The 23286-nt window shown below is 44.4% G+C and overlaps 1 protein-coding gene across 1 annotated transcript in view; it reads left to right on the top strand.

Moving 5' to 3' along the window:
* The window catches only part of hnf1a (HNF1 homeobox a), a 258658-nt gene that overhangs the window by 33130 nt on the left and 202242 nt on the right, over positions 1-23286 (top strand). The window contains exons 2-3 of the mRNA XM_068055205.1: positions 10345-10544; positions 14459-14714. Coding sequence (XP_067911306.1) covers positions 10345-10544; positions 14459-14714 — 456 coding nt within the window. The remainder of the gene's footprint in view (positions 1-10344; positions 10545-14458; positions 14715-23286) is intronic.

Below are 23286 nucleotides of genomic sequence, written 5' to 3'. Positions count from 1 at the left end.
CATAAACTTGAAGTCATCCAAAACTCTGCTACCTGTGTCTTAACTCGGACCCGTTCCCCCATCACCCCTGTACTCATTGACCTACATTGGCTCCCAGTCATGCAACATCTTGATTTTAAAATTCTTTTCCTTGTTTACAAATCCCTCCATGGCCTCGCCCTTCCATATCTCTGTAATCTCTTCCAACCCCACAACCCTCTGAGATATCTGCGCTGCTCTAATTCTGGACTCTTGTGCATCCCTGATTTTAATCGCTCCACCACTGGTGGCTGTGCCTTCAGTTACCTCCGTCCTAAGCCCTGGAATTCCCTCCCTACACCACTCCACCTCTCTGCCTCGCTTTCCTGCTTTAAGACACTTAAAACCTACCTCTTTGACCAAGCTTTTGGTCATCTGACCGAATATCTCCTTATGTGGCCTGGTGTCAAACTTTGTTTGATCATGCTCCTGTGAAGTATCTTGGGGCATTTTATTATGCTAAAGGCGCTAGATAAATATAAGTTCTTGTCGTTGTTGGATCTGATAGGAAGGATCATCTGAAATGTGCCTGTATTAGGGCATCGTGAGCTTCTCTTGCGCATATCATATGGTGCCTTGCCTGCAGCCCCTGGGGTTCTTCACCATGCAGCGTATGGTCTGCATCTTCATCCATCTCATCATCATCAGAATGGATTGTGCTACAGGATGTCCTCATTGTTCAAGGCTTCTCCCCTCTGTAGCTAGGTTGTGCAGAGCACAGCATACCACCACAATATGTGACCCTTGCTGGGGAATACTAAAGGGCTCCACTGGATCTATCCAGGCATCTGAACCACATCGAGTTGTCATGTTGTAGCTGTTGTATCTCTCCTCTGCATCTATGCTTGGGTTCCGTACAGACATAAGTAGCCATGTCTTCAGTGGAAGCCCTTGTTAGCCCGTATCTTTTCTTGAAGGCACAGGGGTCCTGAAAAGGTTGTGTACCTCGTACTGCCTTAGTATGTAGGAGTCGTGGTTGCTTTGCAGGAACCTTGCACAGACATGAAGGAACCGTTTGCAGTGGTCACACACGAATTGCACATTGAGCAAATGGAGGCCCTTCCTGTTGATAAAGGCTGCTTCTTGCTCTGTAAGAGTCTTGATGGCCACATGTGTGCAGTTGATGACACCTTGCACCTGGGGGAATCCAGCGATGGCCCCGAACCCTATAGCCCTCTCTGCCTGACTGTCTGGATTGATGCAAAGCCACATGTATTGGCTAGCCCTCCTGAACATGGCATTGGTGACCATCATGCTACAGTGATGAACTGCAGACTGGGAGATCCCACACATATCTTCAGAAGATCCCTGGAATGATCCCAAGACATCGAACTTACGCGCAACGGTGACCTTCACCGACACAGACATTGGATGCCTGCCCCTTCCCATAAGGCTTAGCTCCTCCTCCATCATGGCGCACAGCTCTGTGACCGCCTCCCTGAAGAGGCACAGTCTTCAGAAACACTGCTTCTCTGACATTTTTAGGAAGTTGAGCCTCTGTTGGTAGACCCTTTCTGTCACGACTTCTGTGCACATGAGGCAGGTTGTGTGCCCCCCTGTGCCCTCCTCTTCCCTGCCCCTCTGAGGCTGATTCTCCTGGGGCCCATTGGGTTGCTGCTGGCCAGCTGCCTGTAGCTACCGCTCCCTCCCTCTTTGATGCTCCTCACTGGAGATCTCAAAACTGAGTGAATGAGGCCCATAAAAAGTAGCTGCACTCATTTCTCAGGGCCTCCCACCTCCCCTTGCTCTGCACATGCAGGTGCCACATCCAAGATGGCACTCAAGCGGTATGCCCCTGCTGTGTTGGCAAGTTTGTCTCTGCTCCCGACTGCTACTTTCGCTGCCCACTCTGTTCGACCCTCCCTGCCAAGCCACACCGCCATTTACAATGGCTGCCTTCTGGAGCCAGCACTGACCTCCCACTAATCCACTGCCTTCTTCACAGAATCATAGAAAGTTTACGGCACAGAAAGAGGCCTCTTGGCCCATATATACTTAGCCCATATATACCTGATGAGGCTCTGAAGCTCTGTTATTCCTGTGCTCCCATTGAAAAATTAGAAAACCCTGTTAAAATAGGAGATAATTGCCAGTTGAACAGGCCATCAACAGTCTATCGTCACAACACCATATTGCCATGAGACTATCTGCCCTTGCAGCTCACCAGCTTTATTTACCGCACTTCTTGTGTTCACCTACTCGATCTTTGGACCTAATTTAGACCTTATTGCATTCCCTCTTTGTTGGCCCCACCTAATACCTTATTATTTCTTACTCCAGTACGATCTCTCTCCTGGTCCTTCATGCACCTTGTTTTTCCTTTCTAAAGCTGCATCTTGGTGCCCATCCTCCTGTCAAATTAGTTTAAACCCTCTCCTAGCCAATTAATCCCACTCCCCTGCTTTTCCCCATAGCACTGAAAACCTTTCCTTCTTAAGTATATATCCAATTTCTTTTTGAAAGTCACAATTGAACTACTTCTATTACCCTTTCAGAATAGGATTCTCTCTGCTCCGCACCCTAGCAGTGCCTACTACAACAGCATGACAGTTCTGTTCCACAAACCAGCCATATTTGTGACCTCACTGATTGAGATTGTCACTTTAATGCTTATTGGGGTAGCTTTGTGTTGTGGCCCTTTTTAAGATTCAGGCTACTTTTCAACTCTTTATTCAGTCTGTGTTCTCTTTGAACTAACACATGATCTCATGCACAGGGATAGGAAACAATGGATTTGTTTACCTTTGGGTTATACACCAGAAATAGTACCAATGTCACAATATACTCCTAGGTCGAGGGGTTGCACATGTTCATAGTCAAGAATGGTCAAAAATCTATTGATTTCTTTGAACTTGCAGAAAAACATCACACTTAAAGACCATGCATCACAGGCTAAAATCTCTAAAACAGTATACTGAAGTAAGATAATATAGAAGCAAAAATAGATCAGTGTTTTTCCCCAGCATGGATTTGATGGGCCAAATGGCCTACTTCTCTGCTGTAAATGACTTTATGTAAATGACACAAAGAGATTAGACGGTGATTATATTACTAAATTTTCACATATACTTTAACATATTTTCTAAATCTAACATAAGTAATTTCCAGTTTCTTCGGGTCCTACTATCGGTATTCAAATGAGAAAAAAATATAATTACCAAATAAACTGTTGAACTGACCAAAGATTGCGTTATGAATCTGTGAGCATATAACTGTTTAGCAAATCAGAGACTCAACTGGGGTGGAAATAGAGCTGAGCAGTGTTACCACAGAAATTTAGAACTGAGTTACAGTGGTCTGACCCTGATCTGTGCTGCACATTCTGTATGATGAGCAGTCTGTGCTGACTCTAGCAGTACTGCACTATGTTTCCCTGTGTGGCATTGTCATTGGTGTTCGTGCAGAGAAGACATATTGGACACCACTTGATCTTCACTGTTCTTGCAGTCTATACAGTATCCTATTTCTCACAAGTATTTATAACTGGGCTCCAAAGTTTTAAGAAAACATAGGACTTAGGAGTAGGCCATTCGGCCCTTTTAGCCTGCTCTGCCATTCGATAAGATCACGGCTGATCTGGTTGTGGTCTCAACTCTACTTTCCTGTCTACCCCCATAACCCTTGACTCTCTTGCTATCAAAAATCTATCTAACTCAGCATTGAATAAATTCAATGATCCAGCCTTCACTGCTTTCTGGGGAAGAGAATTTCACAGACTTTGAGAGAAAATGTTCTCTTCATCACCATCTTAAAAGGAAGGCCTTTTACTCTTAAACTGTGTCCCCTAGTTCTAGTCTCCCCCACAAGAGGAAATATCCTCCCAGTATCCATCCATCAAGTCCCCTCAGGACCTTATATGTTTCAATATGATCACCTCATTCTTCTAAACTCCAATGGGTAAAGGCCCAATCTGTTCAACCTTTCTTCATAAGATCAGCCCTTCATCCCTGGAATTAGTCGAGTGAACATTCTCTGAACTGCTTCTAACACAGTTGTATCCTTTTTCAAATAAGGAGACCAAAACAGTACTCCAGATGTGGTCTCATCAAGGCCCTGTATGGGTGTAGTAAAACTTCCCAACTTTTATACCCGATTCTCCTTGTAATGAACACTGACATTCCATTTGCCTTCCTAATCACTTCCTGTACCTGCAAACTAACTTTTTATGATTCATGTACCAGGACACTCAGATCCCTGTGTGCTACCAAGTTCTGCAGTCTCTCTCCATTTAAGTTGTATACAGCTTTTCTATTCCTCCTGCCAAAGTGGACAAATTCACATTTTCCCACATTATACTCCACCTGCCAAATTATTGTCCTTTCACTCAACCTATCTATAAAACAGCAGTTGAAAAGGAATTCACAATGTTTGTTCAATTTATGAGTTAATTTTAAACAAGTGAAGTCTTTGCAGTGCGAATTCTAATCAGCTTATATGTATAGACTGAATTGGTCTCAGCACTCACAACTGCCATATTTTCTAGTTACATTTTCCCTCAGCTTTTCCTTTGTCATTGAACAATCTAGATGAAGGGAAAAGACCTGTAGGAGCCACTGTACCATCAAGATGGAAGAAGAGCGGGAGATGAGACAAGATAAATCAAGAAATGATGCATAGGTGATTCTAAGATGGGTTTTAAAGGACTCCAGAATATAGGAGAAAGGGAAGACTCTGGGAGACAAAGCATTCCATGGGGTTGAGTCCTTGGAAAAGAAAGAGTTAAGAGTTGGAGCTGGTGTAGTCAGCCTTGATTTCAACACAGAGATGGTGCATGGAGTAGGATCACAGTGTAACACGAGGTAGAACGAATGAATATATTCTGAAGAGAAGCTGTGGGGTTGGCATGAAAAGAAAGGTTGAAGGTCAGATGCGAGAGAAATTGTTTAACAGATGACAAGACTTTTCTCTTCATTACATTCTTCCACAGAACCAATCGTTCTTTACTTGAAGGTGTGGGAGGATGAGCTGTTCCCAGGTATCTGCTTTATACTAAACTATCATGTGCCTGAGGATGACTAAACCTCTGATTTCACCTCCCTTCTGGTAACAAAGCACCTGACAAATAAGGCGTTGGGATATGTTAAAAGATCAATATTGAGCCAAAAGAGTCAGATAATCCTGCCATTTTATACATCATTGGTACAACCACACCTGCATTAATATAATGCCTTTCATGACCTCAGAATGTTTTAAAGCGCTTTACAGCCAATGTAGGAAAGGATACAGAAGAGAGCAACTCGGATGATTGAGGGGATGGAGGGATTGGATTATGAGCAGCATTTACATAAATTGGGCATGTTGTCACTGGAGAAGAGTACTGATATGATTACTGTTCTTAGGATTCTTGAGGGACCACATAACATAGACCATGACCAGAACAGTAGATCCAGAGGTCACAGTCTGTGCTTGAAGAGGGTAGATTCAGAACTAATGTGCAGAAACAATGGATTGGATTTTAAGTTCCTGACGCACTGGGAGTGAGGTGTCTGGTAACATGTGGAAAACCTGGAAGTAAGTGCTGTGTTTGTCAGTAGCTTTTAAACCCAACCACTGCATTAACAGTGGTTTCCCGACCAATTAGCTTGACTGGCTACGATAACGACCTGCAGGAGTCAATTTCTACTCCAGCATTTGAAGGGACACTCCAAACGTGAAACTCGATGGATTTTGGAGTTGGGAGCAGAACACAAAGAAGTAACAAAATAGAATGCACGTGCTCAAAGGCTACGCTTCCTTTTATTGACGCCTCCCTGGATATGATGCCATGGGATATAAGGGCCCGCAGGGGGAGATACTGTTCCCTACTGACAGGAGGAAGAAGCCTGCCAGTGAAACAAAGAAGGTGTGGTTGGAGGTGGTCCGTGAGGTCAGCAGCAAGGTTCATGGATTCAATGCCGAAAGCAGTTTAATGAGCTAAGCAGGGCAGGTAAGGTGAGTACAGTGGTACATTCACCTATATCCTGGTGTCCACATCACCCCATCCTCTCACACTGACTCCTCAGAGGAGGTCATTCACTCTGAGGCTGTAACCATCACAGGATTCATGCAGACTATACACCAGCTCAGATGCTCACACTTCAGTGGGACTTGTAATGAAGATAGTTAGGTTTTCACCTGGTGATACATACAACACAAGTGAGCAAGAGCACTTAGTAGAGACAGGAACAACAGTAGAGAGTCAGTGTCAGAGGCCACAGGATGCTGCAATCTCTGATCAGCTGGACGTAAATGTTAAGCTTCAGGGCCTGTCAACAAAGAGGATACTTCTGAAACAGCAGCAAAGTATGTGAAATGCACTGGCAAGCATTCCAGCCACACTGCATGTGCTTGCAAAGAGATTGGAGAAGTCCGTCTCAAGCAAGAGTGACATGATGTCGCAAGCATTTATGATGATGTCTTCATCCATGGCAAGAGTGGTCACCTGTATGGAGCATCAAACATGGCAATCAATGGCATGTACACAATAATTGTGGGCGGCACAGTGGCGCAGTGGTTAGCACCGCAGCCTCACAGCTCCAGGGACCCGGGTTCGATTCCGGGTACTGCCTGTGTGGAGTTTGCAAGTTCTCCCTGTGTCTGCGTGGGTTTTCTCCGGGTGCTCCGGTTTCCTCCCACAATCCAAAAGACTTGCAGTTTGATAGGTATATTGGCCATTATAAATTGTCACTAGTATAGGTAGGTGGTAGGGAAATATAGGGACAGGTAGGAATATGGGATTAGTGTAGGATTAGTATAAATGGGTGGTTGATGTTCGGCACAGACTCGGTGGGCCGAAGGGCCTGTTTCAGTGCTGTATCTCTAATCTAATCTAATCTAATTGCCACCTTAAATAGGATGAATGATATCCTCGTCTTAGCTGTTCGTTGCCCCACTGATCTGCAGCAAAGTGCTCTCCAGCTCATTGTTAGTAGGGTAGTGCAGATGGGCCATGAGATGGATAATGGTGTAAGGGGACTTAGCAGCGTAACTTAACTCAAAGTACTTCCACTTCTCACCCATAGCTCCCCGCTCAGTTAGACCTGACGTGCTGCCTCGTGACCTGATGGCCACGTCTGTCCCTGTACAGGTGCATTTGGAGCAGTCTTTAGCAGGGACCTCAGGCTCTGAAACCCAGAGGACACTGGTCAAGCAGTCAGAGCAGGGATCTGAGCAGCGTGCCTCTACCTCTGCTGAAGCAATAGGTGTTGTACCATGTAGAAGTGCTGGGAAGATGAAGAGTAAAGATTTGTAGTTGCACCAGGATGTGTTACACAATGTTAGACTGTTAAGTTCCGATTGGTTTTTGAAACTCCAAACTTCACTGCTGTGCACAACACACCACGACCACTTGGGAGACCCTTGTTGGTGCATATTGAAGTGCACCTGATCTATCCAAGCACCTGAAGCGCACTTTCAGCATGCCAATGGCTTGCTCATCGACACAATGGCTTTCAGTATATTGCACCTGTGCATTATGGGTCGGGTTCCTCACGGGTGTCATCAGCTGGGTTTTAAGTAAGTATCCCTTGTCTCTGAGCAGCCAGCCAGTAAGTCTGCTTCAAGATACAAAGAGATTAGGGAGGATGGGCTGCTGCAGGAAGAAAGCATAATGGCAGCTGCCATGCATAAATATCTTCTTGTGATTCCACACCAGCTACAAATTGATGGAGTCGAAGCCCTTGAGATTGTTTAACGCTCCTGGGTGATGTGATGGTGCCTTAATTGCCACAATGCAGTTGATGACACCCTGCACTAGTGGGAAGCCTGCCAGAGCTGCAAACCCGAGCGCTTGCTCATTTTGATTGGCATCATCGATGGCAAAGTTGACATAATTGTCTGCCTTGGCAAACAAGCCATCAGTCACCTGACTTATGCATTTGTGTGCTGCTGACTGCATGATTCTGCAAGTGTCTCTGGCAGTTCCCTGGAAGGGCCCAGAAGCAAAGACGTTGAGGGTGATGGTGACCTTGACAGTCACTGGTAAAGAGGGCCAGGTCCACTTATCGGGAGGTCTTATTCCAACAGGCTGCAAATACCTGCCACCACCTGATGTGAGACCCTGAGCCCCCTGAGACACTGGTGTTGCAACATGTCGAGGAAGCAGATCCTCTGCCTGTAGACCCTGTGTTGCAGGTATCACCGCCTACAAGCTGCACCTCTCTGCTCATATCCTCTCTCCTGCTGGTGCTCTTCCTGCTGCTCCTGCTCCCGTTGGTGTTGTTGATGTTGCTGGTCATCATGGTTCTCAACTTGGTCTAAAATAAAACAGCATAAGCGACAACAATATGATCTGATAGAAGCTCTAAAGTGGAGATTAGATGCACAAACCTCCAAAGTCATGAAAGTCACTTCTCAGCACAAATAATGTGAACAAAGCCTTTCACACAAGCAGACAAGACAGCAACTGTCAGGAGGGTTTTAGTACTTATTAGCATGTTTCCCTGTCGCGTCTGTAGCCCTGTCAATTGCCCTGTGTTCTTGTCTTGCTTTCACTGGTGAGTTCCAGGAAGCCTGGGAAATTTATCCCCCACAGTTAAATTCCAAAAGACATGTTAACATCACTGTGATCGAGTGATACACATTGAAATTGACAATCCGCCTCCACCAAGGGGTAGATCCTTTGTCAGGCCTGATGGTACTGACCAAGAGTCTTCACCTGAAATGTTCATCTCTTTTCAGATGCTGATGTCCTGCTGGATATTTTGCAGCATTTTCTGTCTGAACACCAAGAGAAGGATTATGCCTGAAATATTATTTTTCTCTCTTTATCAGTTTTGGACAGTCCTGCCACGTATTTCTGGCATTTTTTATGTTTACTTGTGTTAACTGTTGGACTTTTATTCATTTGATAAGATGGGGGCACCTGACAAATGGAGGAATGGGGATGGAGTGGGTAAGGGGGAGGGGGGGAATCTCATCCCATTGCAGTTTTGAGTTAGGCCTGGAAATGGGTGCATGGTATGCCCACCCGTTTTGGATGGGAGGTGTTTTAATATTCAAACCTGGGTCCTTGCTTGTTGTCGGACCCCAATTGCAATATTGAAGTACAAATGGGCAGTGAGCAGCCTAACCAGCAGTCCTTAAATGGACGGCTGCTGGCCGCTCTTGAAAAAAAACATTTTGTTTTTTACTTTTGTGGCACGATATTGAGGCCCAATGTTGACCCATGTTTACCCCCTCTTGGATTGGCTTCAAACCCCCAACACCATCATCTACCACTCCCCCTCCCCCTCAGGCCTGCCTTGCTGGTTGGCTCAGGGTAGGACTTCAACTCCCTCTTTGGCTCCTTCTGCTGGTTCGCTGCTCTTGATTGAGGCCTGGCCTTGAAGTTTGTTCGGACCTGCTTAAGCTGGTTTCAGGTGGGAAGTGTGGCACAGGAACAGGCCATTTGGCCCAATTGGTCCATGCTGGTGTTTACTCTCCACATAAACCTTCTCCCACCCCTTTTTTGTATAAGCAAAGCCTTCTATTCCTTTCTTCCTAATATTTAGCTAGCTTGCCTTTAAATGTACCTATGCTATTCACTGCAACAGCTCCCTGTGGTGGCACGTTCCACAAGGTGCCAGGCTCGATGCCTAGTTTATGCCGATTTAACTGGTCTCAGCTGAAGAGGTACGAGCGATGTTCAAAGTGAGTGTAATATCCCTGGGTTTGGGAGGGAAGAAAAAAATCTGCCAGTATTCCTGATTCTATCCAGTAGCTCCCGACAGTGGGTGAGGACTGTGATGTCTTCTGTGGGAAAATAGCTTTATCGGGTATGGTTTCTTGGACACTGGCCGCCAATTTCTAACTTTCCCAAGTGGCCATCCTTTATGTGTGAACCTAGCAGATTATTTGGCTGTATGTGAGATCAAAGCTGAACTCAATCCTCTGATCCCAAATTCCTCACACTCAGATGTTTTTTCACCTGGGGTCACTTAATAACAATCAAGGAACATGAAACCAGGCTGATTTTCCCCTTCCTTCACCTAGGCACACTAAGACCAATTGTAGAGTACCTACAGCCATCTCAGCACAGACCAGTGATTGAACTAGAGACCTTCCTCAGTGCTCCTGGGTAGTGAGAGGAAAATTGACCTGGTTTCCCACTCCTGGCCCTTGCTGCAAGTATGTGGGTGTGTGGACATGGGAGAAAACTGGAAGAGGATCCTATTCCCAATAGCCTGTTTACATTCACAGTCTGGTTTCACACAGGTAAGATGGCGTCTTGGGCAAGATACTGGAAGGTGATCAATACTTGTGAACCATTCTCCAATGAGAAGAAAACGAGAAGGAGAGAGAAAAGCAAGGAATCAAAGATATTAATGCTAGAACCGTAACCCTGTCTGTTCTTTGCCTTCCCTACAGAGAGGATCCATGGAGGGCAGCAAAGATGATAAAGTGCTACATGCAACAACACAATATCCCACAACGAGAAGTGGTGGACACAACTGGCTTAAACCAGTCTCACTTGTCGCAACATCTGAATAAGGGGACGCCAATGAAAAATCAAAAACGGGCTGCTCTCTACACCTGGTATGTCCGGAAACAGAGAGAGATCGCCCAGCGTAAGTATTTTATTTATTTATTTATTAAGAGATACAGCACTGAAACAGGCCCTTCGGCCCACCGAGTCTGTGCCGACCAAGAACCACCCATTTTATACTAACCCTACAGTAATCCCATATTCCCCTGCCACCTACCTTCACTAGGGGCAATTTACAATGGCCAATCATTCCTTCTAATACCTTGATACTTGGCTGAAACTCAAGGCACTGTCTTGAATTTTGCATTAACATAACAACTCAGAATTCTTGATAATTTACTCAGAAGTAATTTACTTCTCTTTTTATCACTCTGAAAAATATTGAGATCTGTGTTTTTTTCCCCTCATTTTCTCTTTAAAAAAAATCCCTATTCCCCAGCAATGTTGAGCATCAATGTTTCCTGACTGATGTGACAGGCAGTGATTACCTCCCAGGCTTCTGTCAACACTGTTCTGGGATTCACCGTTAGGATATGCTGGAGTGCCCTGAGGTGGCTGACTCTCTGGCTCACTTTCCCTCCCTTTGGAACATCACAAAGCCACCACTTATGGCCTCTCCTGACAACTTCGCCAAGATAGGGAACTTGTGTCTGAATGGAGCAAAGTTGTCGTATGTTTACGTCCTGCGTTCCTGATATACTGTTCTCTTTATGTACAAACAGCAATTTTCTTCCGCCCACTCTACCCTTTTCTGTCTTTGGCTGTATTTCAGTCATCACTAGAGACTTTGGGTTGAACTTTTCCTCCCCAGCCAAAGGTCCATTAGGGGTGGAGTTGATGGGGGAGGGGAAATCCACCTCATTATAACATCTGAGGATAGAAAGTAGGCGTGACTAGAATTGCAGGCTCCAATGAGATTGACAGGTACTCACTGAGCTAATTGAGGTGCCTCATAGCAACACTGTTTAATAGTGACAGGGGCTTCCTCTAAGCTGTTTAGCTCCTTGCGTTTGGAATTTTTATTCCACATTGGGGGGGTTTACATCTGCCACGTCTTTCTGCCATGATGGATTCTATTCCTAGAGAAGTGCTGATGAGTTTTGTCAAATCTCAATCTGGTTTTAACAATGCAAGGGACTAAAGCATCCCAATCACCAAAATGCAAATAAATCCCTCCTTAGCTAGTCAGTTTCCCTATAGCAGTGAAATATAATCTAACATTCCCCAGAATTCATTCTTTACTTATCAGCCTTGTTTAGATTGGGGCTGACTTCATTATCAGAAAATTAAACCTGCCAGGAATGAGTTATAGCTACACTAAAATCCGCAGTGTCACACCTGTGAGGCCTGGAGCTATGCCTGGTAGCAAGCGAAAATGATTGAGAGCAGACTTCATCGCGTCAACAGGACTCGGAGATCATGGCACACTGCAAAAATATCACGAGTTTATTATTCAAACAGAAATGATTACTTTAATGAAACTGCACTTGCAGTAAAATTGATTGAATGAAACTTACTGTAATGTCCCGAATACAGCAAAACTCCAATTTTAGTGAATTCATGTATAATGAAGATCTGCTAACAGTGGAGAGAATGTTAGTGTCCCATTTCATTTACTGTGGTGCTGATACATGTTCATGGATTGTGGCTCGCATAATTAGCAAATACCAATGATAGAAAGGCAAGGGCGTAGATCAAATGTCTGAAACCTGATATTAAATCATGGTATTGAATTTGTTCTCAGGTACCAGTTACATAAACTGTATATGTAATGAAATATTTGTCCACATACTCGATGTCCTCTACATATGATGATGTTCAGAAAGATATTGGCCTTTTGCCTGATAGTTGCAGCAGTCTACTACATGTTAAAGCTCATTCTCAGATCTTGAGCAAAATAAATTTCAATGCCTTCTGATGCAACATAGAAGATACAGCACAGAAACAGGCCATTTGGCCCACCTAGTCTGTACTGGTGTTCATGCTCCACACGCACCTTTTCCCACTCTACTTCATCTCACTGTATCAATATATCCTTCTATCACCCTTATCCTTAAATCCATCCATGTTATTTGCCTCAACTACTCCATGTTGTAGCAAGTTCCACCTTGTAACCTTTCTCTGGGTAAAGCAGTTTCTCCTGAATTCCTTATTAGATTTATGGGTGACTATCTTATATTTATGACCCCTAGTTTTGGGCACCTCCACAAGTGGAAACCTCTTCTCCATGCCTACCTTATCAAACCTCTCCATAATTTTGAAGACCTCAATTAGGTCACCCTTCAGAAAAAATATCCTCCAGTCTGTTCAGTCTTTCCTGATAGTTATAACCTATGATATATGCAAAATCCTAAAAAAAACTAAGATTGTACATATTTTAACAAAATAATTCTTATAGTAAAATGTGCCTATTTATAAAAAATGGTCTGAGCATGGATTAATAATGTACTGTTTAACCTTAAGGAAACTTGCTCTACGTATCAATACCTCCAGTTATAATGCACCTGATTGCTTTCACTTACTGAATTCTTTTAATTGCACTTTGTAAATGGATCAACTCGGTTTCCTAGTTTGATACATTAAATCAACGTATAGTCAGACTGACACCCTGAAACAGGGAATGCAGCCCCCACTCACTGTCCAAATGAACCCAAACCAGCACGTGTTCAGATTTAAGTCCAGTGTTGGTGCCTGGTCTTGTGACCAGTGCAAACCACTGGTCTGTCAGAAATACTGCAACTGATGTAAACTGCAGTGAAGCAGAGTACATTTGTGGCGAATGACCATATTCAATCACCAATATGTTTTTCAGAGTGGATTGTGCAAAAAATATCATATCAGATTAATCTTAATAGTGAACCTACTGATTTCAGACTGTTCCCTCCAGCTAACAACATTACATTGTGGAATTCACGCTTGTATCTCTCATAACTGAACTGAAATCTGGGTAGATCTTCATCACAAGATGGTTGGGGGATTGAATTCAAGGACATTTGTGGGGCATCTCACAGTCTTTTGATCAAGAGACTGTGCAGAGAGTGTTGGTAAAATCAATATTTCTCACTTCAGCTTAATGCAAGTGATGCTTGGCTGATACTGATATCTTGATGTCAACTCCAAAATATTTATTCTTGCCTCCAATAATTGGAGAGAAATCCAGATGTATAAAAAGTAAATGCCTCTTGTGCCAGTTGACAGTGAAGCCTGCTTAAACCGTGAGATGGCCTCAGTACTTGGTGTTGCGTGCGGGAAACTCCACTAAGCAGACTATAGTAACACTACTTGATAAAGTGTACGTAGGACTCTCTCAGTCACATAAAGCAGGTAGTGTGGCCTATGCTCAGTCACACCAAATGGGGTTATAGAGAATAGATATCCCACAATTTGCCGTGCTCGAGTTTCTTTTCCATTGACTTCAAACAGGCTGTTGACCCTTTACGAGCCTATTTCATGCTGCAGATGTAGACCAATTGCACCCCTCAGTATAAAATACCCTTCAAAGATTCCCAAAGACGGCTTGCGGCCATTTACTTTTAAACCTTACATGCATCGTTCACAGCCTAATCACAGTGGGTATCTGTGTGGCATTGTGTGGTGCTATATTGTGCTGGTATCAAGTTCATGCCCATGAATACTGAACTGTTCCAGATATTAACTATCCTATTAGAAGACTGAGCCAGAATAACAGATTTGTAGGAAAAGATGAAAGGCAGTTACAAATTGTACTTCTACTGCAGTATGAATTCTCTAAGGTGAGCAGACAGAGAAAAACGAATAGATATCAGATCTATACTGAGGACGTGAGTACAAGTTTTTTTATATATAACTGCTGAGCAGGATTATTATTGTATTTAGTCCTGCATGAAAACTCGAGAAAATAAAAACATGATGGTTATAATATGCTGTTGTTTTAAAGTTCTTGTTTTTTGAGCCTGATCGTACAAATTTCCTTTTTTAAAAAAAACAGCCAAGTTTATCTCCCCTTTCTCGTTACAGAATTCAGCCAACCAACACAAAAGACAGGACAAAATGTGGCAGAAAACAGACAGCAGCTGTTCCTCTTTGCGGAGTTCAACAATCCAGCCCAGGGAACTTCCGGGGAAGAACCTGTTGAAGAGCCAGCCAATAAGAAGATGAGGAGAAACAGATTCAAATGGGGGCCTGCATCGCAGCAAATTTTATTTCAGGCTTATGAGAGACAGAAGAACCCAAGCAAGGAAGAGCGAGAAGCGTTGGTTGAAGAATGTAACAGGTAAGTCGAACAAGAAGTGATAACTGTGGTACTGCACACTGCAGACTTGCAAGATTCCAGGCCACATAACAGACTTGTGAGCAAAGTTATAATTCATAGAATAAAAGGGACGGGAGCAACATGGATACGGAATTGGCTGAGTCACAGAAAACAAAGAATAGTGGTTAATGGATGTTTTTCGGGCTGGAGGAAGGTTTGTAGTGGAGTTCCCCAGGGGTCAGTGTTGGGACCCTTGCTTTTCCTGATATATATTAATGACCTAGATCTTGGTGTACAGGACACAATTTCAAAGTTTGCGGATGATATGAAACTTGGAAGCATTGTGAAATGTGAGGAAGATAGTGAACTTCAAAAAGACATAGTCAAGTTGGTGGAATGGGCGGACAGGGGGCAGATGAAGTTCAATGCAGAGAAATGTGAAGTGATACATTTTGGTAGGAAGAACATGGAGAGATAATATAAAATAAAGGGTACAACTCTACAGGGGGTGCAGGAGCAGAGGCACCGGGGTGTATAAGTGCATAAGTCATTGAAGGTGGCAGGACAGGCTGAGAGAGCAGTTCGTAAAGCATACAGTATCGGAGGCTTTATTAATAGGGGCATAGAGTACAAGAGCAAGGAGGTTATGTTGAACTTGTATAAGACATTAGTTTGGCCCCAGCTGGAGTATTGCATCCAGTTCTGGGTGCCGCACTTTAGGAAAGATGTGAAGGCTTTGGAGAGAGTGCAGAAAAGATGCATAAGAATGGTTCCAGGTATTAGGAATGTCAGTTATGAAGACAGATTGGAGAAGTTAGGAGTCTTTTCTTGGAGAAGAGAAGGCTGAGAGGAGATTTGATACAGGTATTCAAAATCATAAGAGGTCTGGACCGAGTAGATATGGAGAAACTGTTCCTATTCCTGAAAGCATCGAGAATGAGAGGGCACAGATTTAAAGTAATTGGTAAAAGAAGAAAAAGTGACATGGAAAAACTGTTTCACACAGCGTGTGGTTAAGGCCTGGAATGCGCTGCCTGAGAGTGTGGTGGAGGCAGGCTCAATTGAAGCATTCAAAAGGGAATTAGACTGTTATATGAAAAGGAAGAATGTGCAGGGTTAGAGGGAGAAGGCAGGGGAGTGGCATTCGGTGAGTTGCTCATTCAGAGAGCTGGTGCAGACACAATAGGCCGAATGGCCTCCTTCTGCACTGTAACAATTCTGCGATTCTGTCGGAAACTGGTCTTTGCATGAGTCAGCTGATTTGAGCCTGGCTGGTGGTCCGAGATGCTACAATAGGCCTTAGCACCACTGATCTAGTAAAGGAGTGTGGGAACCTCTCAGGTTCTCAGTCTTGATAGATATCCCTATTGGAATGTGCTGTGTGGACACAGTGTTGGATTCAGTCTTGACGTCCTTCATAGACTTGACGATAATCACAAGTTAAATTCAAACATGAAGAAAGGCCATTTGGATGAGCTGCAAAGGGTGCCAGTGCACGTGTAACTGAACCCAAGGATGAGCTGCTCCCATTAGAAGAGATGAAGAGAAAGATTGAGGAATTACATAGGGACAAAGGATAAAGAATAAGTCACACAGCCTAACAAACACACTGAACTATTTTTTAGCCACAGTAACTGTACTTCTGATCCTAATTCCATACCCTTTCTTCACATCCTTTGATATTCTTGTTTCCTAACAAAGTGTCAGTCTACATTTCAGTTGGTTCTGCATCAATGGCGTTCTAGGACAATACATTCCACATTCTCACAACCCTCCTTTGTCAACTTTATTGCCCCAAGATTCTCTTTGGACCATCTTTGCTTTCATTTTAGTGTTATTGCCCTATTGTAGATTTCCTACTGGAGGGAAGAGTTATTTCCTATCTAACCTCCTTCGTATTTGAGCACACTTGTAACCATCTCTCGAGAGTACAACTCAAGTTTACCCATGTCTCATCAGAGCTAAGTGCCTTTATTTTAGTTATCATCCTGTTGAATCATTGTCGTCCAAGGTTTGTACATCCTTACTCAGATGGAGTGCCGAAAACTGTTGCAATGTTCTAGCGCTGTGTATAATTGTAGCACTGTGTGAATAACTGTAAAATACTGCGATGGACTGCCTGGTTATGCCCTGTGTTTGCATAATAATGAATAGGGGATAGGTTGTGGGTTTCAACATGGCTGTATCCATTCTTGATCTGAGTTTCAAGGGATTGTGTCAAACAAAGAATAGAAACCATAACAAACCATAGGAAAGGAGTGGCATTGAATGGTTACTCAACCTGGCTGCTCTCATATACCTCCGCATAATGTATCATGGAATGGCATTAGCAGGAACTGATGATCTGTTACTTGCCTGCTCTTTCAGCCAAGGAATAATACATGGTCCAGGCACACCTAACATGGTGGGAATTAAATGGAAGTACCTTGTAGCCAATCAATAGGCACGTTTGGAGTGAATATTTACACTTTGCAGCCAATGAGTTGGAGGTGGAGGTGAGATTTGTTTTAATTTAGAGTCTCCAAACTCATGATCGAAACTACAGCAAAGTCTCCTGAGTACAGTAGGATTATTTCTCCAGGAAAATTCAGTGAGTAGAGGATATTTACAAAATATGAATTGATTAATTCTCTAGCAAAATGCAGTGAGTGGAGGAAAGTTACATAATACAAATTTTGTGTGCAAAATTGATATCAGTCATTTAGTGCAGAGTGGTCTCCAGGCGTGATTTACTCGAGGGAACTATCCAATCATTTCCATTCTGGCCGGGACTTGTGAACTTTCCCTGTGCAATGGAAACAGGCACATCTGGAAGATGGCACCACCGAGCGGCATGCTGGATTTCCAACATGGTTCCGACACGCTGCGATTTTTGAAAAGGAGCCGGGACCTAGGAAGTGGCAAGCCGCCTGAAAACGGCGGTTCTGTAGTTGAGTATGCAAATGAGTTAATTGTCAGTTTGTTGCAGGGCAGTTTGCAATCTTTGAGAGGAGGCACAGGAAATATGCAGGGTCTCAAGCCCGTCAGTGAGGACAACGTGGCTTTGCAGCCGCAGGCCAAGTGGACATTGGAGCCAGAAGCTCCATCCAATGTGGAAGGTGCTGCTCCAAAAATCGGACTCCCCCACGACAGTGTCCATTACTGTGGGGGTACTTTCCCCCTCATGTCCACTGGCCTTAAGCCTTTGGCCCTCTTATTTACCCCTTACACTTCCCTACCTACTTCAGAAACCTCTCATGGTGGGGGCTGGCAATCTGTTAGTGCTGGATAGCCTCCTATTGGCCCTCCAGGCTGTGAGCCTGCCTGCCGTCCTTAACTGGACGGGGCTCCCGGAGGCAGCCACTTAATTGGCCGCCTCCTCCAAAATCACCCTCAGGGTCCCACCTCCGGCATTTGTGGGTTCCCAACCAGCATTTCATTCCAACAGCACCGGGACCTGGGAACAAAAATCATGCCTGTGGTGTCACTATGTGCAACCCACCATTAATATTGGTGCCAATGATGGTAGCTGCTTAGCCTGAGTCTTTTGTCAACCACAGCTTTTTAGCCCCTTCACCGTGTGGAACTTGAGGGCTGAATAAGCATCAAGGTAGCAAAGGGCAAAACATAGGCCAGGATTTTACGGGCCCACCTGGGGCGGGATTAGAGGCGGGGAGGTACGGAGTATCACGACAGATGGCAGTGGGGAGCGGAGGGCCCATCGAAACCCCGTCACTACCGATCTTCCCAGAGACGGGATAGGCCGACAATGGCTTTCCCACCCAGAGGCCAATTGAAGCCCTTAAGTGGTCTATTTTAACAGCCAATTAAGGGCCTCTTCCCGCCGCCGCTGGGATCTTTTCAGTGGTGGGTGGAGGATCCTCTGCCACTCAGGGAGGACGCCTTATAAAACAAGGTGCCCTCCCTGCGGGCTTGCGGGAGGGGAGCCCCTCCTCTGTGGGCAATTTGTGGCACACAGAGAACCCCCACCTGGAACAACTTTATTCCTCCACGAGCCCCCCTTCCCCTGGACTGAACGACAACCACCCCCCCTGCCACGCCCATCTCCAAGGCCTTCCGAACTTGCCCCTGCGGCCTGCCTCACCTTCCTCTGTTCTGGGGTTCCACCACTGGGCCTGGGTCTGAGGCCTCTGCAGTACCAGCAGTGGCTACTACTCCTGGTGGCATGGCTGATCCCGCTGAGCTGCCGGCCCTCTGATTTTCCGGCAGCTCTTGGAGGTGGGATCCTGCCTCCTAAAACTTTGAATCAAAAAGACCAGAGGATCGCTGATCACTGTGGGGGTAGTGGAGGGAGGGGGGGCACGAAAAGGCAGAGGCGGGGGTTCCCTCTGACTTTTCAGCCTGGCGTCGGGAGCCCCGCCTCCGGCACAAATTTCAGTCCTTAGTTTGCATAGGTCATCAGAACTGTTCAATGAGCAAGGTTACATTAATGACAGTCAATCACACCATAAATTGCTTTGCTCAACAAATCTTATATTTATTCAACGACATCTAGGCATTTTCAATCCATATTTTCTAACCAGTCGTAACGCAATTCTGTTGAGTCTCAATTTTTTTTAATTTAACATCTTGCTACTGCATGAAGCCTTCAATGTTATTCCTCAATCACTGCCAACGGAAGGGAGTATCTCATTGAATAACATGTTCCACTATTGTGTATGGAGGATATATAAGTCCTGCTGGCAGGCTGTGTTGTCACACAAATGAAACCTACCACTTAAACCCGGCAATATTGTCTTGATTGTTACTAGTTTGAGTGTGTGTGCAGGGAACAAGGTGAGAGCAAAAGGCTTGTTGGGGGAGGGGGGAGAATCCAGGTTCTTGAACTGGGGCGAATCAAGTCATGAACTACTTATTCTCTAAATAGCTGCTTTCAATATAGGAGGGGTGGATGGATTAAGGAAATAGAATGAGACACATTTGCATTTATTTACTTCTATTTTACCCTCAGGATGGCAGAGGGTCACAGTTAAGCTTTAGCAATCTGTTTTTCTTTGATCTGTGCTGTATTAGCTGAACTCAACTGTGCTGGCAATTGAACATTGAAATTAGCTTCAGCATCCTTGACTTGAGGCAGGGGAACGCAGCTAAATCAGTAGGAACAGGAGTAGGTCATTCAGCACCTTGAGCCTGTTCTGCCATTCAATTAAATCATGGCTGATCTGAATCTTACCCACCTTGGTTTCTTTATAACCTTGCCCTTACCAAGCAAAAATCTATCTTAGTTTTGAAATTTTCAATTGACCTCAACAGCCTTTTGAGGAAGAAAGTTCCTGATTTCCGCTGCACTTATGTGAAGAAATGCTTCCTGACTTTGCCCCTGAATGGCCTGGCTCTAATTTTAAGGTTACGCCCCCTTGTACTGGACTCCCCCACCAGAGGAATTACATATTATTTTATGGCACAGAACCAGACCATTCAACCCAACTGCCGGTGTTTATTCTCCATACAAGCCTCCTCCTACCTTACTTCATCTCACCCTATCATAGGATCATAGCAAACAGGAGCAGGTGTCGGCCATTTGGCCCATCGGGCCTGCTCTGCCATTCAAACAGATCATGGCTGATCATCTACCTCTACGCTATTTTTCCCCACTATCCCCATATCCCTTGATATCATTAGGATCCAGAAACCTATCGATTTCTGTCTTGAACATGCTCAATGATTGAGCTTCCTTAGCTCTCTGGGGTAGAGAATTCCACAGATTCGCCACCCTCTGAGTGAAGAAATTCCTCCTCATCTCAGTCTTAAAGGCCTGCCGCTTATTCTGAGACCGTGTCACTTGGTTCTAGATTCACCAGCCAGAGGAAACATCCTATCCACATCCACCCTGTCACGCCCTATAAGAATTTTGTAAGTTTCAATGAGATCACCTCTCATTCTTCGAAACTCTGGAGAATACAGGCTGGGTTTCTGCAATCTCTCCTCATAAGACAATTCCGCCAACCCAGGGATTAGTCTGGTGAACCTCCATTGGACTCCCTCTATGGCGAGTATATCCTTCCTATCATCCTATCCTTCTTTTCCTTTCTCCCTCATCTGGCTTCCCTTTGAATGTATCTACGCTACTCACCTCAACTAATCTGTGCGGCAGTGAGTTCCACATTCTCACCATCGCTGATTCATTCCCAACTGATATCCAGCAACCCCCCCCCCCACTCACTGGATATGTGTACTTGGATGAGGATAAGAAAACATTTAGTGTTGATGTCCCACCTGATTGAATTGGCTGCTGACAAGCATTGATTAGGTTCCTATACAAAGAATGGTCATGTGAAAGAGATACTGGAAGATTACTAGCACTTGCAAAACTGGATTGCAGTATGAGTCAGTGCCCTCAGTGATGGAAGAAAAATAGAGAGTGAATTGCAACATCATAAGTTAGAAAGTCTACTGTTCTTTGAAAGAAATACGTCCTCTTTCAGGCAGTCATTTTGTTTCTTCTCATCTTTCTGCTAGTCTATTCATGCTCCTAGGCATCAGGCAGTGTGGTGCTGAACCAACTGATAGGAAATTTGGGTGGGTGTGCCGGGCTGGCCTTTCCTCTGTGCTTTCCTGCCCCTCTGTGGGGAATTCCAGACTCTCAGTCTGTGCCCAGCCACAATGGCATGATTCAGATCCATAGCTCAGTGAGTAGGGATTGTGGAGTCAAACCTATATTTCAACCACTCGAATGCATTGGGACCCCAAACCTCCCATAATCAAAGTGCATCTTATTTAGATTGCACTTTTTCTGTTGGTTCATGTTGCAAGTTTCGGGTCTGTCTTAGATATTCTCTGTGTCAGCTGTGGCTCAGTTGGTAGCACTCTTGCACGTTCAAGTCTCACTCCAGGGCTTGAGCACAAAAATCGAGGCTGACACTCCAGTGCAGTACTGAGGGAGTGCTGTACTGTTGGAGGTGCTGCCTTTCGGGTGAGACATTAAATTGAAGCCCCATCTGCTTACTTGGGTGGATGTAAAAGATCCCATGAAACTATTTTGCAGAAGAACAGGGGAGTTCTCCCCCGTGTCCTGGTCAATATTTATCCCTCAATCAACATCACAAAAACAGATTATCTGGTCATTATCACATTGCTGTTTGTGGGAGCTTGCTGTGTGCAAATTATCTGCCATGTTTCCTGCATTACAACAGTGACTACACTTCAAAGTACTTCATTGCCTGTAAAGCACTTTGAGACATCCGGTCGTCATGAAAGGCACTATATAAATGCAAGTCTTGTTTTTTCTCTCGAGGTTCTAATCACTCCTGTTAGTGGTTTGAGGATCTTGAGTTCAGGAGTCTGTCCTGTTATGATCAGTTGAGGAGGGGTCAAAAGGCTCCCCTCTTGTTCCTCTCCTTGTTTGACCATAACAGGGTTTATTCTTTTTTAAACAGTGGATGTGTTTACCAATTCAGTGAGTGTTTAACCCTTTATGTGCTATGATCTAAAAGAAGCTATTGGACAGGTTTTCTTGAGTTTAAACAAGAAAGAGGTTAGTTTATTGCACTTAAAATAAAATCCCAATCTTAGTGAAAATAATAAACTACGCTCCAGCTTTCACACACAAACACGAGAATCACACACACACAAATAGGTTACAGAGTGGTGAAGAAGCGTTTGGGTAGGATTAGAGTTCAGAATAAATGAAAATAATGTACAGTCTGTGGATTCTGGTATTTTAGTTGTCTTCTAGCTGAATTTGTGGTCCTGCAGTCTCTGGCTGGTAGAAGTGCACTTGCAACTGGTCCACCTGGTTCAGGGTTTTTTTTGGAGAGAGTGATGTAGGTGGCTTTCTCTCCAGGGTCTGTCTGTAGCGATGAAAGACTTGGATGTTTTGTTGTTGCAGACAGATTTCAAAAACTTAGGAACAAAGGAACATAGGAGCAGGAGTAGGCCATTCAGCCCATCGAGCCTGCTGCACCATTCAATACGATCATGGCTGATCATCCACTTCAATGCCTTTTTCCCACACTATCCCCATATTCCTTTATATCATTGGTATTTAGAAATCTGTCATTCTCTGCTTTAAACATACTCAATGACTGAGCTTCCACAGCCCTCTGGGGTAGAGAATTCCAAAGATTCACAAGCCTCTGAGTAAAGAAATTTCTGCTCATCTCAGTTCTAAGTGGCTTCCCCCTTATTTTGAAATTGTGTCACCTGTTCTAGACTCCCCAACCAGGGAAAACATCTTACCTGCATCTACCCTGTCTATCCCTTTAAGTATTTTGTAGGTTTCAATGAGATCACCTCTCATTCTTCGAAACTCCAGAGAATACAGGCCCAGTTTCCCCAATCTCTCTTCATAGGACAGTCCTGCCATCCTGGGAACAAGTCTGGTGAACCTTTGTTGCAATCCCTGTATGGCAATAATATCCTTCCTAAGGTAAGGGGACCAAAACTGCACGCAATACTCCAGGTACAGTCTAACCAAGGTTCTATACAATTGAAGCAAGACTTCACTACTCCTGTACTCAAATCCTCTTGTGATAAAGACTAACATACCATTAGCCTTACTAATTACTTGCTGCACCTGCATGTTAGCTTTCAGTGAGTTATTGTGGAGGCCACCCAGGTTCCTTTGTACATCTACACTTCCTAATTTCTTACC

Source organism: Heterodontus francisci, chromosome 23, assembly GCF_036365525.1.
Source record: "Heterodontus francisci isolate sHetFra1 chromosome 23, sHetFra1.hap1, whole genome shotgun sequence".
NCBI lineage: Eukaryota > Metazoa > Chordata > Chondrichthyes > Heterodontiformes > Heterodontidae > Heterodontus > Heterodontus francisci.
Note: the sequence above shows the minus strand (reverse complement) of the source record. Positions and strands in the feature narration are given on the sequence as shown.